At 38.5% G+C, this 17,198-nt stretch overlaps 1 protein-coding gene across 4 annotated transcripts in view; it reads right to left on the reverse strand.

Annotated features, from left to right (window-relative positions):
• The window catches only part of mats (MOB kinase activator-like 1), a 163,742-nt gene extending 150,612 nt beyond the window's left edge, over nucleotides 1-13,130 (reverse strand). For 3 of the 4 annotated variants that reach the window (XM_067138282.2, XM_067138283.2, XM_067138281.2), the window contains exon 1: nucleotides 12,792-13,130. In XM_067138282.2, the coding sequence (XP_066994383.1) occupies nucleotides 12,792-12,805 (14 nt within the window). In that variant the 5' untranslated portion in view covers nucleotides 12,806-13,130. Of the gene's footprint in view, nucleotides 1-12,602 lie in introns of all 4 variants that reach the window. The other variant, XM_068225633.1, reaches the window with a different exon arrangement.
• Nucleotides 13,131-17,198: the final 4,068 nt, after the last annotated feature.

Raw genomic sequence — 17,198 nt, forward strand, 5'->3', positions numbered from 1 at the left:
TGGAAGGTATCAAATAGACTTCATTATGATTAGGCAGAGATTCAGAAACCAGGTGTTGGATTGCAAAACTTTCCCAGGAGCAGACATGGACTCTGACCACAACTTGTTGGTATTGAAATGCCATCTGAAGTTGAAAAAATTGAAAACGCTGAAGTAAACAAAATAGAAGAAGAATGGACAGTCGTCAAGACTGAGGTCAGTAGGGTTGCTGAAGAAATGTTAGGAAGAAAGGAAAGATCAACTAAGAATAAACAGATAACCTAGGAGATACTAGATTGATCGAGGAACGACGAAAATAAAAGAATGCAAAAAATGAGGAGGGCAGAAAACAACACAAGCAATTAAAGAATGAAGAATAAAGAACAGCTGAGGAAGAATGGCTGAAGAGAAGTGCAAGGGTATTGAAGGTTGTATGGTCCTAGGAAAGTTAGATGATGCATAAAGGAAAATCAAGGAAACCTTTGAAGAAAGGAAACCTAGGTGTATGAATATTAAGAGCTCACATGGAAGACCACTTCTAGGGAAAGAAGACAAAGCAGGAAGATGGCAGGAACATATTAACAGTTGTATCAAGTTAGAGACATAGATGATCTGGTTCTGGAACAAGCAGAGGCTGTTGATGCTGATGAAATGAGATCCCCAATTTTGAGGTCAGAATTCGACAGAGCTTTGAGAGAGCTAAATAGGAACATGACACCTGGAATGATGACATACCCTCAAAATTACTGCCTTATGAGAAACCAGCATGGCAAGGTTACTAGGAAATTGAATCTAGCAATCACACACATTCTTTTGATTCATGTATTACAATGTCAAATACTATTGTTTTAAGTTTTTTTAAATGTCTTATTTCTAATTTAAATGGTACTACATTTTTTTATAAAACTTGTGTCAGTAGAAAGTCTATTTTCTAAAAGTTTAATAACGCGCTGTGCACCCGACAAGGACACAGGTAACAGGCTAGAGACAGCAAGAAAATAATCAGACACAGCACAATCCTCCAACAGATCGCAATTATGAAGAAGGGAACATTCTCACCATCCCACTTCAAATAATGAGGCATTAAACTTAGACAACTTGACCTCGAGCAAATTATACAAAGGCTTTAAAGTTATTTGCCCTTTCAAAACACATAACTCACACCTGTTTTATTATAGAAGTCAAAGCATGTTAAAAACATCAAGACAAGAGATGCCTTATTATTAAACTTTTAGAAAACACAGACTTCCTACTGACACAAGTTTTAAAAAAATGTAGTACCATTAAAATTAGAAATAAGATGCTTTTTAAAACTTAAAACAAGTATTCAACATTGTGATACGGGAATCAAAAGAATGTGTGCGTGACTGAACATCAAGATCAGTTTTAATTACTGCGTTGATGGGGTGAAAGTTCCTTTTGGGGATCATTGCAAGTATCTAGGTGTTAATATAAGGAAAGATCTTCATTGGGGTAATCACATAAATGAGATTGTAAATAAAGGGTACAGATCTCTGCACATGGTTATGAGGGTGTTTAGGGGTTGTAGTAAGGATGTAAAGGAGAGTGCATATAAGTCTCTGGTAAGACCCCAACTAGAGTCTGGTTCCAGTGTATGGGACCCGCACCAGGATTACCTGATTCAAGAACTGGAAAAAATCCAAAGAAAAGCAGCTCGATTTGTTCTGGGTGATTTCTGACAAAAGAGTAGCATTACAAAAATGTTGCAATGTTTGGGTTGGGAAGAATTGAGAGAAAGAAGAAGAGCTGCTCGACTAAGTGGTATGTTACAAGTGATGAAAATCATTTTTCGTCCGTATTGAAAGTTTCATAAACTGTATATAGGATAATATCTTTTGTTTATTTCCACCTATTCAATGTATTGAATAGGTGGAAATAGGTGGAAATAAACAAAAGATATTATCCTATATACAGTTTAAGTGGTATGTTCCGAGCTGTCAGCGGAGAGATGGCGTGGAATGACATTAGTAGACGAATAAGTTTGAATGGCGTTTATAAAAGTAGGAAAGATCACAATATGAAGATAAAGTTGGAATTCAAGAGGACAAACTGGGGCAAATATCATTTATAGGAAGGGGAGTTAGGGATTGGAATAACTTACCAAGGGAGATGTTCAATAAATTTCCAATTTCTTTGAAATCATTTAGGAAAAGGCTAGAAAAGCAACAGATAGGGAATCTGCCACCTGGGCGACTGCCCTAAATGCAGATCAGTATTGATTGATTGATTGATTGATTGATTGACTTCACAATGAACTGGTGAACAATTTTAGACTTTTACATTTCTCATCCAAGCACATTTTAACACTACAATGTATCAATGTAATTTAGAATTAGTCATCTAAAATGAGAATAAGTAGTGTTTTAACATTATATGTTATTTTTTAAAAAGATGCAAGGTTCTTCATCAGCTGATGATGACCCATACATAGAGTCGAAACCAGTACTGTAATGTAAAAGGTTTCAAGTACCTTATAATAAATAATAGTATTCACTAGGTGGAAGGTCCATTCTTTATACTTGCAATGTTTTGTTGTGAAGATGGCTTAGAAGAAACGTGTGTGAAGAGGAAAAGCTCATTAATAAAGAAATTCAAAGTTTACTAGAAGTTTTACAGTGTTCTGACACCTTGCAGTGTGTTAGTTCCAGTTGGCAGTTACTATGACAACCAGTACACACCTCCTGTTTAAACCAATACCAGGTAATGATGCCCTTTCCCTTTCCCTTTCCCTACCCTCTCTCTCTTAAATCTCCCTAAGGCAACCGGTCCGACTTCCACGTTGCCAATTCACGGGCCTTGGCTAACTGGCTGCTTTTGAATGATAACATCATTATCTGTTTTGTGTGTTTTTGAAATAAGTAATTTTTGTGTCAATAAGTGTATCTTTATCAAGACTCTGTATATCATTTTAGTGTAATGTAAATATTTTAGTATCGTGTAGTATGTCTAAAGATTTAGGCTAACTTAATCCTTGTTATTTATTGAACTACAATATGCTGCAAACAGTTCAAAGTGCCGCAAAATGAAGAGGGCGACAAAAAATTAACTTGATACAAGGCAAGCGTAAAAGGGAGGCATGGCTTCGTTATTCGTGGTCAAGTTCGCTATATGGTGGCTTATAGGACTATTTTGAGTCTGCAAGGGAAAGTAGAGGCCTACTGACGGATTAGTAAAACTGTAGAACAAATAGGGGAGCAGCTTTTAAGAGAGTCCAGCTACAGTAATTAGAATAGGGAGGGGAAAAAAAAAAAAAAGAATGAAAAGGAGTCAGAAGAAGAAGAAGAAGGGCGGGAGAGAATGTACTTGGACCATCACATGACGGATTATCAACACCAGGGAAAACTCGGCACTATGCTTCGGATTTCAGTAAAAAGAGACCCCATAATTTGTGATCGCAAGATCGACCTGCAAAATGGCAAAGCTGAAGGACGGACTTTTACCAATCACAACTCTCGTCTTAAATTGTGCCAACACCTACAGCAGGTATGTCAAAAATGTCAAAAACATATCAGATGTAAGGCTTTTCAGGCGTTTGCTCGATTAACCAGCGTTTCGTCTTAGGTCTGACACTAGACTCATCAGAGTGGGATGTGTCAGACCCTACCCACTGACACTGGGGTGTATGCAGGTGAACTTATCAGAAGCCCTTATAAGAGGCACAGTCTGATAACTGCATACGGGAGATAAATCTCCACAATGGAATTATTGCCCGCCTAGCAATTCCGAATGGAAAATTTTAAATTCCCATGGAGGGAATTAGATATTTTTCACCAATAGAGCATGTCAAAAATGTCAAAAACATATCAGATGTAAGGCTTTTCAGGCGTTTGCTCTATTAACCAGCGTCTATTAACCAACGGCAGGTTCCAACTGAATTCACTTTTTTATCCAAAAAAAAAACCCAACATGCTCTTAGATACTTCTCCCATCCTCACCCGGATTTGAACCAGGAATACTGAGCGGGTCAATCTAATATTATGTCAACAGACATTTCCACAATAATTTTACATAAAGTCATGTCATATTTTTATATGTACTACGCTCCCCTCTGCAAATAACCTTACTCACTGTAGGCGGGGTTAACTTCCTATAAGTAACCAGGGGAACCTGACCCCTACAGAGCGCATCCCCAGGTGGCGGATAGGGGGTCCCTACAGTATGTAGGGCTGGTTGAAATAACCAATACAACCCGCGGACCAACAGATAGCCCAATTCCTGGGGGTTTTAAAATACTGGGACACCCTCTCTCCAGGGGTCATAAATATGGAGGGCCCTTGCCCTGGGTTAAGGGTGAAGACCTCAGCGGCTTCTACGGCGGAGAAGATGGACTTCGATACGGTGGAGATGGCGGAAGAGGCAACCCATCCTTCTGGGGTGTACAGATGGAACCTACTGCCTTGTAGGACGAGGAAGGCATCCTCGAAGGCTAAGGGAGTAAACCCTGAAAGAAAATCCTCTTATACATTAGGCCTAGCAAGACAGCAGTAGAGTATTGAGTACAGTCGCTTTCAATAAGAAAAAGAGCCTCGGAAAGAATATTATAGACCGGACTGACACGTCCTCTCAGACAATTGTAAAGTATGATGACCGTAAGGCTGATGATATACAATGTTCTGAAAGGAAACCCCAAATAAAAAAGAGACCCAAATACCAAATTGGAACTATGAACATTCTATCATTAACCGGAAAGATAGAAGAACTCCTAGACATGATGGATAGAAAAATATCAATATTGGGATTAAGTGAGACCAAATGGAAAGGGATTGGAAGTAAGACACTTCGTGGAGGTTATAAATTATAGTGGAGTGGACAGGAGAAGGTAGTGAAAAATGGTGTTGGATTCTTAATTAACGAAGGGACTGATGCTACAGATGAAGTTATCTGAAAAAGTGATAGAATCATTAAAATGTTCATGAAACTGGAGAACACTAAGTACACCATCATACAAGTGTATGCCCCACAGACAGGCTGCAGTGAGGAAGACAAAGAGAAATTTCGGCAAGACCTGGAAGATACAGTTAATGAGGAAAATGTTATTATTATTATTGGAGATCTAAATGCGCAAGTTGGGGTAGACAGACTTGGGTACGAGAACATCATTGGTCCACATGGATTTGGACAAAGGAACCCAGAAGGAGAACTATTAGATCTGTGCAGAAGAAATGATCTTATAATCAAAAATATATTCTTCAAAAAAAGAGAGAGTCACAGAATAACAAGGTACAGCTAGGATGGCCAGTATAGAACATTGATTGCCTACGTAATCACAAATAAAGATGGTGGCAGGTACATCAAAGGTCATCCCTAGTGAAAGCATGGACAGTGACCACAGATTGTTGGTAGTAGACTTCAAACATAAGACAAATGAAATGCAGAAACTTATTATGAAAAAAACAACGGTTAAACTTGGAAGTTGCAAGAAGTCCAAATAAAGGAAGAATACAAACTAAGGATTCAACAGAGTTTGCCAAAGTGTGAAGTAACCAGCGTTAATGAAGAATGGAAGGCCTTCAAAGACACCTTTGTGCGAGAAGCCAAAAACCTATGTGGAGTTACAAGTTCTATCAAAAGAAAAAAGGAGACACCATGGTGGAATGATAGAGTGAAAACAGCGGTGAAAGAAAGAAACCAAATAAAGAAGGCACTGGACAAGGAAAAACAAAAACAGGGGCAAGAACGAAATGAACAAGAAATACAAAGACTTCAAGGAGTATACAGGAACAAGAAACTTGCTGTAAAGAACATTGCAAGGGAAGAAAAAGAGAAGAAATGGAATGAGTTTGCAGACAAACTGGAACAGGACAGTAGAGGAAATATGGAATTGCTATACAGGGTAGTGAAAAACAAGCAAAGGGATCAAGAGACCACAAAAACAAAAGAACGTGATGATGGAACTCTGGCACAAGAAGAGGGAGAAATTAAACAAGAACTCAAGATCTATTTCAAAAAGCTGCTGAATGGAGATACAGAAAACATAACGGATAGAGGAGAGCCAAGTCGAGGAACCACAACTGAACCACCAATTACATGGCTTGAGGTTGAAAATGCGCTCAAGAGCATGAAGAAAGGAAAGGCAGTGGGCATAGATGAACTAAGTGCAGATATGCTGAAAGCAGCGGTAATTCCAGGAATCCAATGGCTCTACGGACTGCTCAACAAGATATGGGAGGAAAATACTATTCCTGAGGACTGGAAGACGGGCATCATTGTACCTCTTTTCAAGAAAGGAAGCCGACGAAAATGTACTAATTACCGTGGTATCACACTACTGTCTCATGTACTGAAAATATTGGAAAAAATAATAGAGACCAGAATCAGAGATATTGTTGATCCAATTTTGGAAGAAGAGCAGTATGGTTTCAGACCAGGAAGGTCAACTACAGACGTTATATTTGCAATTAGGATGCTAATGGAAAAATACTGGGAGAAGAACAAGCCTTTATTTCTAATATTTTTGGACATTGAGAAAGCATACGATAGTGTACCAAGGGAAAGAATTTGGCAATGCATGAAAGAACTTTAAGTGCGAGACAGCCTCATAGACAAAGTGAAAATGTTGTACAGTGGGAACAGAAGCTGTATTCAAGTAGGATGTGATTTGTCGGACTGGTTTGAAACAAAGAGAGGAGTGCAGCAGGGCAGCTCATTGTCACCACTTCTATTTATTATTGTAATGGATGTAGTAATGAAATCTATTAAAAGGAATGAACATGGAGATATCAAAAGCCTTCACATTTGCAGATGATGTTGCGATCTGGAGTGACTCAGAAGAGGAATTGGGAGAGAGAATACAAAGCTGGAATGAGGAGTTTAAGAAATATGGTTTAAACATCAGCAAGACCAAGACGGTGGTGATGAAAGTGTATGGGGAAGGAGCAGAACCAATAGTCATGTTAAATGAAGCTCAACTGGACAGCTTTCGAGTTTTCAAATACTTGGGTAGCATTATATCAAATGACAACCTAGCAAAACATGAGGTGAACAATCGAATCAATAAGGCAACACAATTTTACCACCAGGTAAGACACCTGCTGTGGGATGAGCAAATACCCATGAAAACAAAAATGACATTGTACAAGTCCTATTATACACCAATTCTTACATACAGTCTCGAAACCACAACATTGACCAATAGAGATAATTCCAAACTTCAGGCAGCTGGAATGAAATTCCTATGCACTATGATCCAGAAAACCAGGGGGCATAGGCAGAACACAACAAATCTCCAAACATATCGGTACACAACCTCCACAGCAACAACATTAACAACAATATAACGTGCATAGACGAGAGAGGTGTCACCACCAACTGCTCTAAAATCAAACCCTATCTCGCTGTATATATAAATATTACTGGACTACATTAACAGTTGAATTGCACAGTACTCAATTTTCAAATTTTAATGACAAGAGTTCTTATAACATACCAATACAAAGTATATCAGCCATAGAACATTCTCGATGATCACCTAATACACACAAGAACTACAAGAGGATTGAAGAATGAATGCAACGCAACATGAACTCAAATTTTAATAGACGTTTTTAAAATATACCATGTTTTAATGTGTTTAATGTGCTATATTTTTTAGTGTCTTATGATGTGGCCTATATATTTTAATGTGTTTATGTACTCATGTCCATGCTCAATCAATAGGTTTTAGTTTATTATAACCATCACCACTTTTAATCAGAGATATTTTAACGCAACATACTGCAATATATTTTACTTCCATTTTTCATTAGACATCCGGATGCTCTAACGTAACATCTTTGTAATTTTGTCTAACGACCGTAAATTTGTATGCTAGCTGATGATGGCCAAGAAAGGCTGAAACCAGTACTAGTGCAATAATTCATTCACAATAAATAGTATTGATCGGTGGAACATTTTTCTTGTCTATTACAAAGATTTAGTTAAGAGCGATGTACTGCTGAGAGGTCATGATTGAGACAAGTTGGTGGAGGAAGAATGGTACAAGGACAGGATGAGATGGAGGAGGCTCATATACCACACCCGGGGAACTGGAGATGGTTTAGGATGATGGTGATGATGATGATGATGATGACTACGCTCCTGTTGAAATCCTAAAAATGGAAATCTATCATCAGGAGTTAGCCTGATAACAACCTGAGAATAAGGGGGATATTTGAGCCAATAAAATTACTGTTGAGTCACTTGGGAATAATATTAACAATATTTAATGTTATCCTAACGCTCTCATGATTCCTGCGCCAAGCACAGTGCGAGAGGGATTGATTGTGATGGTAGCAACACCAGCCAGAACATGTGGCAACACAGTGCTTACACACCTTTGCTCAGTGCCACGTGCTGTCATAACAAGCACATTGTTTTAATAGGACTATAGGCTCTAATTTGAGCAGTGATAGTAAGGGGGAAGTTCCTTGTGACCCTCTGCATATATTATGACATAATTTATAATGAAAGAAAAATGGAAAACTCATCCCAGCTGGTTGAATGAAGTGCATAAAGATCTCAACAAAGGAGGTATCACACCCACAGAAATTCAAAAAAGAAATATCTTCTGACAGAAAGTTGCGGAACTGAGGGATAATCCAGAGTAACGACCTGCTAAACCGCGGAACAGGTAGCTGGTGTATTCATAGCCCAAAGTTGGCTGTATCAAAAGAAAGAAGAAAGCGATGTTAGCAAAGAGGATGAACATGTTGATTGAAAATGGACATAAGAATGGAATATTCCAGTTATACATACCTTTTGAGGAACAAGTGGAGTGTACCCTACCAGTGGAATTTATGAAAATGTAAGCAGGGAATTCATTTTCAGACAGTACTTAGATGACAGTATACCTAGTACAATACATTGCAGATGCAACGATAGGTATGCCAGTACTGATCTAGACTTTTTACCGACAAACTTGCATGAAATACATGTGTATATTGTTCTTTGCATTCTAATGGGATTAGTACAGAAGCCAACAATTCACAGTTATTGGTGTCTAGATTCCTCAAACTGGGTAAATATTTACATTTAGTAAACAATGAAACTGCTGATAAATCTGATCCATTCTGAAAGTTATGTCCTGTAATGGGAATGATTGAATCTAAATTTAGGACACTATAATGCCTGGCAGGGATATTTGTTCACATGAATCGCTGATGAAATGCAGAGGCCATTTGCATTCCATTCAGTATTACAAATCAAAGGAGCATAGCATTACAGCACGCCATTCAAAGAATGGTTAAAAACATAGGCTTCATTCTAATTCATATGGGTCATGATAAAATGGATGATATGCCAGCTAGCAGCAAAATAGTTACTGATATGATGTCTCACAGCAATCTACTGGATCAGGGTTATTGTTTATTTATTGACAATCTGTATTCTCCAGACCTGTACCACTTTATACATACTACACGGACAATTGTGCGTGGGACAGTCAGACTTAACAGGAAAACCATGCCCAAAGAACTGAGTAAAATACAACTCCAGAAAGGTGAGGCAACTATATTTTTATTCAGTAACATCTGCGCAATCAAATGGAAAGACAAGAAGGATGCTACTGTACTCTTCTACAATGCATACTGTACTCTGTACAATGCATGGACTAGATTTTGCTGATACTGGAAAGACTGACAGGAAGATTGGAGTCATATGAATTAAACCCACAGCAATTATAGCCTATAATGCTCACATGGGAGGTGTAGATTTAGGAGATCAGCTTCTCAGTCAATTTCACGTCAAGCATAGAACTCGCAAAGCCCATATTAAAAAAAAAAAAAAAAATCTCTTGGACATACTTTTGAACTTCAATATTCTGCATCAAAGTGTGAATGGAAAATGGGACAGAACATTCGATATTTTCAAGCAGAGACTGGCAGAAGAAATGATTTCATCTTCATTGCAAGATGCGTTCCGTCACCCGTGATGGTGGTAGTGGTGATTATTGTTTTAAGAGGAAGTACAACTGGGCAACCATCCTCTATATAACACTAATCAGAGAGAAAAATGGAAGGGGTCCGACACTTCGAAAAATGAAGGTATCGGCCAAAGGAAGACAAGGGCCATGAAGGGCATGAAAATGAAAGACTCCCTAGGTCTCCATACGTAACACCGTCGGGGTCTGAAAAGAACAAGAGTTGACCAAGTGAGGTTGGATAGGATAGATGAAAGTGAGGAGCCTGGGACAAGTAAGTGGAAGCAATGCCAGGACTTAGCTGAGAGCCCCGTGGTCGCCAACCCACGCTCCAAAGTTCAGAGCCCCTGAGGCCCCTTTTAGTCACCTCTTATGTCAGGCAGGGGATACCGTGGGTGTTATTCTACCGCCCCCGCCCATGAAGACCTACCTTACAGACTGATCGATATCATTTCCCAGACAAAGTTGAGCCTACGGTACTGCTGTGAAGGGTTCAAAAACAACAAAGAGATGATTTGCCCGAAGTATCAGCAGAGGAAGGATCCGGATGGGAATCTAAACCGGGACCCAATGGACCTAAGGCCAGCACGCTAACCATTTAGCTATGAAGTTGGTGACAATGGTGATGGAGGTACTTTCGTGTATGTGGGGCTATGCCCTTTCTCCATTCAACATCCATAAATTGTACCTACAATTAATGGAAAATAAATAATAATTATTATTATTAGTTTAACAAATAGATACCCATCCTGCTGGATATTGTCTTGGTTGTTTCCGCTACGAATATATATCATCTCAGCACGAGGGATCCAGGTTTTGAGACATGCCTTTGGACTACTAATTTTGACAGTTTTCTAAACACTGTTATCATCAAAGAGATGGAACAATGGCAGCCACTTTTTACTTATCCCAATCTTAGAGGCAGTTAAGTACTGTCCCTACTTCATTGCTAAAGGAATTTGATTCTGGCTCGGACAGGAGGTATTTGAAAATGTTCAAATCCATTACACTTGAATCCACAGATTTATACGTACATAAAACAATTTCTGCACGACAAAATTCTGGCACCTCCACGACTCCGTAAAATGTAAAAGTACATATTGGGATACAAAACCATAACATTATTCATTCCTTAAGGCATAGGATAAATTCATACCCATACGAGTTGTAACATACAATACAGACATAGGAATATATATGTATATTTAGTCCTCAGCCTGAAGGCTGGTTGGATCCTCAACAGCTCTACCATCAGCTGTCATAGATGGCCTAGGCATCACTGAAGAGGCGTACTAGGGAAATGAGGAGTGAGGTATAGTCCGCACACTTTATGTTGGTGCATTTGTGTATGGTGGTGAGGAGTAAGGAGGGAGGTGTCCCGGTATCGATAGTGCTGCCAACCAAAGGAAAATGAAATCTGAATTGAATCAAGAATATGATCGATCGATACAAAGTTTCTAAACCGTTATCATCTTAAGCCAACAACTATGTCACATACACATTATGTAACATTATAAAACATTTCTTGATGCGAATCTTGTTCCTAGCATGAATTCTATACTTTGGCTTTGTTGTGTAAACAACAACAGTACTAGTACGTAAACTGCACGCCAGATGTCGCACAACGATGCTTAAGCGATTCATAGTTTGTGTTTCAAAGGTTGCCAGTACGAATCTCGAAGATCACCGAGGTCGACCGATTCAGCGCTAGGGTGTAAATGCACCAACATAAAGTGTGCGGATAATAGTTTTCCCATTGCTTTCCTCACCGAGCCAGAATTTGCTATTACATAATCAGTCTGCCAAGCCCACTGAAATGCATGCACCAACCGACCCTATGAGCAATATTTTCACACCATTCATAGCAGGGACTGGCTGCAGAAGGAATGGCATTACTAGCATCACTCATACCTCAGTCACTTTCATTTTGTCAAAGCCAAGGATAAAGCTGAGACAGATCAATGAAAGTAACAAGATTGCTCTAGCCCATACCAGAAGACATAGCGCACTGTAAACACTAGGTCCCGCTAGTAAAGGCATGACATAGGAATAACAACAAAAAATTCTAATTGAGCATAGCATTACATTAACACACTGCTACCGAACACTTGTGCTAGGCTTATATCATGCAGAACTCCTTTGGTCATTCTCTTCCATTCACGATAAGATTAGCGGACTTACGCTAGCAACCACAGTTTAAATTTTTTACTTTCATATTATGCCCTTTTATATTCTAATATCTGGAGGTGTAAGGACTGTTGTTGTCAGTGTCAGTATCTTCAAGCAAGACCAATTATTGATCGTATCATTTCACGTCAAGTCCTTGAAAATTACCAGGAATATATGAATTAATCATCTCTTCACGGATTAGCAACTAGTCTAAGATTTCAATAATGGCAAACTCTACGGAGAAATGGACGAATACAGAATGAAAGAGAACTAACCCTTAGCAAAAAATGCTATGTAACACGGTTAAAAATAAAAGTTCGATACATATAGGCATAAACCATAGCGATAAACGAATTCTACAATGTAGCCCCATACAGAGCTCTGCACGAGATACGGTACGGTACGGTACGAAAATAAGACCAAACAAACAGCAAGTCATTAACATATTATTCTTTAATATTCAAATATATAAACAAAAACATTATAAGACATTCATCACGGTGAAGTCAGTACTTGCACAAACAGCGGAATTACTAACCTAAAAGATATACGTTACCAAGTTACACGTTAAGAAACATCACACACTAAATGCACAAAAAAAAAAAAGTTTTAAAACCCAAAAAATTTAAAACGTAGTAATAAACAGTACACTGGGAAGAAAAGGACTATCAAATCTTCACCAGTAATTTGGATTTATAACTGACGTATGATGAGATAATACACTTACAACAGGAAGCTCATTATGGATGATTACGTCTCCCTGCTGAGAAAAATGTGGCACGGTGATGAATAAAATTTAATGTCCCAAGTGCTGCTAGCATACGTCAAACTTTCGTCCAAAAACAAATCAAACTTCATTGGTTTCCTTTAGCCTTCTAAAGAAAAACTTGCAAGAACATGGAGGACAAAATCACGACCAAAACAGGAGTCAGAATTGTCAATATGGAAGATTTGCCTTCCTAACCACTTTCCTGCGGTCTCTTTCATACATTAAACACAAAACAAAGCACACTAACTCCCATAACAAACATCAATTACTATCCTTTGAATGCAAATCACAACATAAAAATTATTGCAGAACTAGTTCAATATTTGCTCAAAAGATAGCAGCATATATAAGCTATCTACACAGAAACAAACTACATAAACACCAGGGAGTAAAGAATATTGTCTCCACTGTATTTGTTATTACTCCCTGATAAACATGTTTATGTTCTATCAACGAGCTAGAAAGAGGAGCTCGTTGTGTTCTATAAATGGATATGGGCTCGTCATGTCACCAAAGACATTAGGTAGGCCCAAATATAGTAGAGACAATATAGTACGCGCACCTTTTCTTGAGCCCGAATCTCCATAGTAACGAATGGGAACCAGGGCTCAAGAAAAGGTGCGCGTACTATACACGACACTGAGCGAGATATCGAGGGACAGCTATTGGAGCTCACTCTAGCGGATAGACCTGAAAGGTACTGATTCTGTCATAAGAGCACGTGTATTTTTGTGTGAAGTTTTTGGTGTTATTTATGCGTTTTCAGTGAGTTGGCATAATTAAATAGTAGCGTGTATCATTCCTTGATATCTCCTCTCAACATGAGGCGAAAGGTATGTGCTGTGTTTGGCTGCAGTAATTACGAAGTAGAGAAAAATGCGCGGTCGTTCTTCAGGTTCCCTCGTGACAAGAACATGTAAGTAATATTGTGTTTGCATATATATCTTCCAGTGACAGAGATTTTTATAGTACTTCATAATCTTCTGACCTGCTCGACCCATGCTTTAACGGGCTTAAAATATAATACGCATATTTTATTGTATAGTGCAGCAGTTAACCTTCAGTACCGATGTGTTGTTGTAGGTGTGATTTGTGGGTTATGAAATGTCACAGAAGCGATTTGGATAAAGTGTACAAGAAAGAAGGGACGTTACGCTTGTATAAGAATTATAAGATCTGTTCAGATCATTTTCCAGGCCAGCGACTTTAAAAATCCTCGACTATACAGCCAAGGGTAATTTTTACTCTAATTGTACGTAAATATTCCTCAAAGCATCACTATCGACAACATTTTCAAACTTTTCTTTCTTTTATCCCTCTTCTCAGATTAAAGCCGAGATTTTATAGATTTTCTTTCTGTTAGTAGGCTTCATGTTAAGAGGAAAATTGTCCAGCTATTAAATGTTAATTCATTGCATCATATGTGTAAGGAATGTGCCGACATTTTTATTGACAAATGTCTTAATGTGATGATACAATGTTTTTAAATGAGGAAAAAAGACAAATCCAACCGTAAGATTTCAGGCAGGTATGCTAAAGCTAAAAAAGTAATGCATAAATGGAAGATCAAGCCATTTCACAGCAGTCCATTTCACACATTGTTTATATGTCTAATTTCAGTCTTTGAATAATAACCTTTTAAATAATTCTTCATTCATTTATCCAGAATTGCTTTAGCAACTTCGAAGTTAATATCTCAATACCACTTTCTTTCTAGACGTAATTTATTTATCCATTTCCGTATATACATTTCCATTGATATTTGAATTTAGCGCGATTTGTTCAGGTCAAGTCACTAGGAGCGCCACCGTCGAATTGTCTCCCATTTTAGCAAGGCGAAATCCGTAAGTGTCGTGTATTGTCTCTACTGTATTTGGTAGGCCGTCAGGAGGTTTCACAGTACTCCGCAAACCAACAGTAGGGAAGATCAGAGAAATAAGTACAATATAGTAATGGTAAAACCGGAAAGCCTGGCTATTATTGGAATGTACTTAAAACCAGACACGTCTATAGGGGATGCGGTGGAATCAATTATGAAGGCAATAATCCAGGTAGAAACCGAAAGAAACGTAATGTTTGCAGGAGATTTCAACGCGAGGATAGATAAACCAGATCAGAAAACAGAAATCATACAGGATATTATGAATGAGGAAGGATCAAACAATCAATACTGATCTGCATTTAAGTCAGTCGCCCAGGTGGTAGATTCCCTATCCGTTGTCTTCCTAGCCTTTTCCGAAATGATTTCAAAGAAATTGGAAATTTATTGAACGCCTCCCTTGGTAATTTATCCAATCCCTAACTCTCCTTCCTATAAATTAATATTTGCCCCAGTTTGTCCTCCTGAATTCCAACTTTATCTTCATATTGTGAACTTTCCTACTTTTATAAACGCCACTCAAACTTATTCGTCTACTAATGTCATTCCACGCCATCTCTCCACTGACAGCTCGGAACATACCACTTAGTCGAGCAACTCGTCTTCTTTCTCTCAATTCTTCCCAACCTAAACTTTGCAACATTTTTGTAACGCTACTCTTTTGTCGGAAATCACCCAGAGCAAATCGGGCTGCTTTTCTCTGGATTTTTCCAGTTCTTGAATCAGGTAATCCTGGTGCGGGTCCCATACACTGGAACCATACTCTAGTTGGGGTCTTACCAGAGACTTATTGGCCCTCTCCTTTACATCCTTACTACAACCCCTAAACACCCTCATAACCATGGCAGAGATCTGTACCCTTTCTTTACAATCCCATTTATGTGATTACCCCAATGAAGATCTTTTCTTATATTATTACCTAGATACCTACAATGATCCCCAAAAGGAACTTTCACACCATCAACGCAGTAATTAAAACTGAGAGGACTTTTCCTATTTGTGAAACTCACAACCTGACTTTTAACTCTTATAAGCAAACCAGAGCCCGTAACTTATATAGCATCGAACGGATCTAGCACAATAGACTTGGTTTTCTACAGATGATATGAAATAAACATAATTGAACAGGTAGGACTATGGACGTCGGCAGCTGCTACAATAAGGAAGCATGTACTGTTGACAACAATCATATGGAAGGAGCCGGCAAGGAACAGGAAGACAGAAATCCCACACAGGATTGTAGACTGGATGTACAGAAATTAAAAGAAAGTTACAAAAAGGTTGAAGAGGCAAAACAGCACACTGAAGAGGGAAAATTTAATGAAGCCGCAAATATTGTTACTAGCCTGCTACAATCAGCCTGCGTGGAACGCAAGGAGAGATATGCACAGTTATGAATCGATAACGAATGCTACAGAGAAAGAAAAGTAGTTTTGGAGGCTCTACACATAGCCAAAACGTCTAATAAAAAGTAAAGTCTGGCACAATATGCGGAGAGGAAAAGACGATATAAAATTCTACTGGAAACGAAGAGAAAGGAGTATCTACAAAAAGGGCGAAAAAGCAAGTACAAGAAGCCTTAACAAATCTTACCTGGCATTAAATAAGAAAAGTGCAAATACGTCTTGCGAAATTTCTATCAAAGCATGGGAGACACATTTCATTAGAATTTTAAATCAAATGAACTCAGGCGAGGCATACAATACTGAGCCCAAAAGAGATGAGTTAATTGACATAGTCATTACTAAAGAGGAAATAATGAGGGTAATACAACAAACCAAGATTAAAAAAGCGGCAGGACAGGATGGAATTTTTCCGGAATACTTGAAAGAATCTGCAGATATCCTGATAGGCCAATGGGTGTCCGTATTAAACAAATGTTTTCAAACAGGGGTAATACCAGAAAAATGGAGGACGGCGACCATGAAAATTCTTTACAAAGGAAAAGAATCGTTCGACAACCCAGATTCCTACAGAGGAACTGTGCTGGAGTATGTCCTTTTCTAAGGTATTCACATGTATCATCAACGAAAGGCTTAATATACTAATTGATACTTTTCTACCAGACTCCTAGTTTGGTTTTAGAAAACAGAGGAGCACAATACAGGCCGTGAAACTTCTAATGCAGAATATAGAAGCAGCATTGCGACATCCCAAGGGAAAGTACTACGCAGTATTCGTAGATTACAGAAAAGACTTTGACCTAGTTAACAGAAGAAAGCTAATGGAAAAGTTGAGAGATGTTATAGGGCGAAGCCACCCACACACCTTGATAATACAAAACAGCATGAGTTACAATTACATTGAAATGAGTAACAACGATATAAGGTCAAGGAAAATAAGGCAAACCAACGGTGTCATGCAGGGTGATCCTATCAGTCCTACCCTGTTTAATATACTAACGGCAGATGTCAAATCAATTACAAACGATAATTCGAAGGCTACTTTGATCATGTATGCAGATGACATGATCTTCTTCTTCTTGG

Source organism: Anabrus simplex, chromosome 1, assembly GCF_040414725.1.
Source record: "Anabrus simplex isolate iqAnaSimp1 chromosome 1, ASM4041472v1, whole genome shotgun sequence".
Lineage (NCBI taxonomy): Eukaryota > Metazoa > Arthropoda > Insecta > Orthoptera > Tettigoniidae > Anabrus > Anabrus simplex.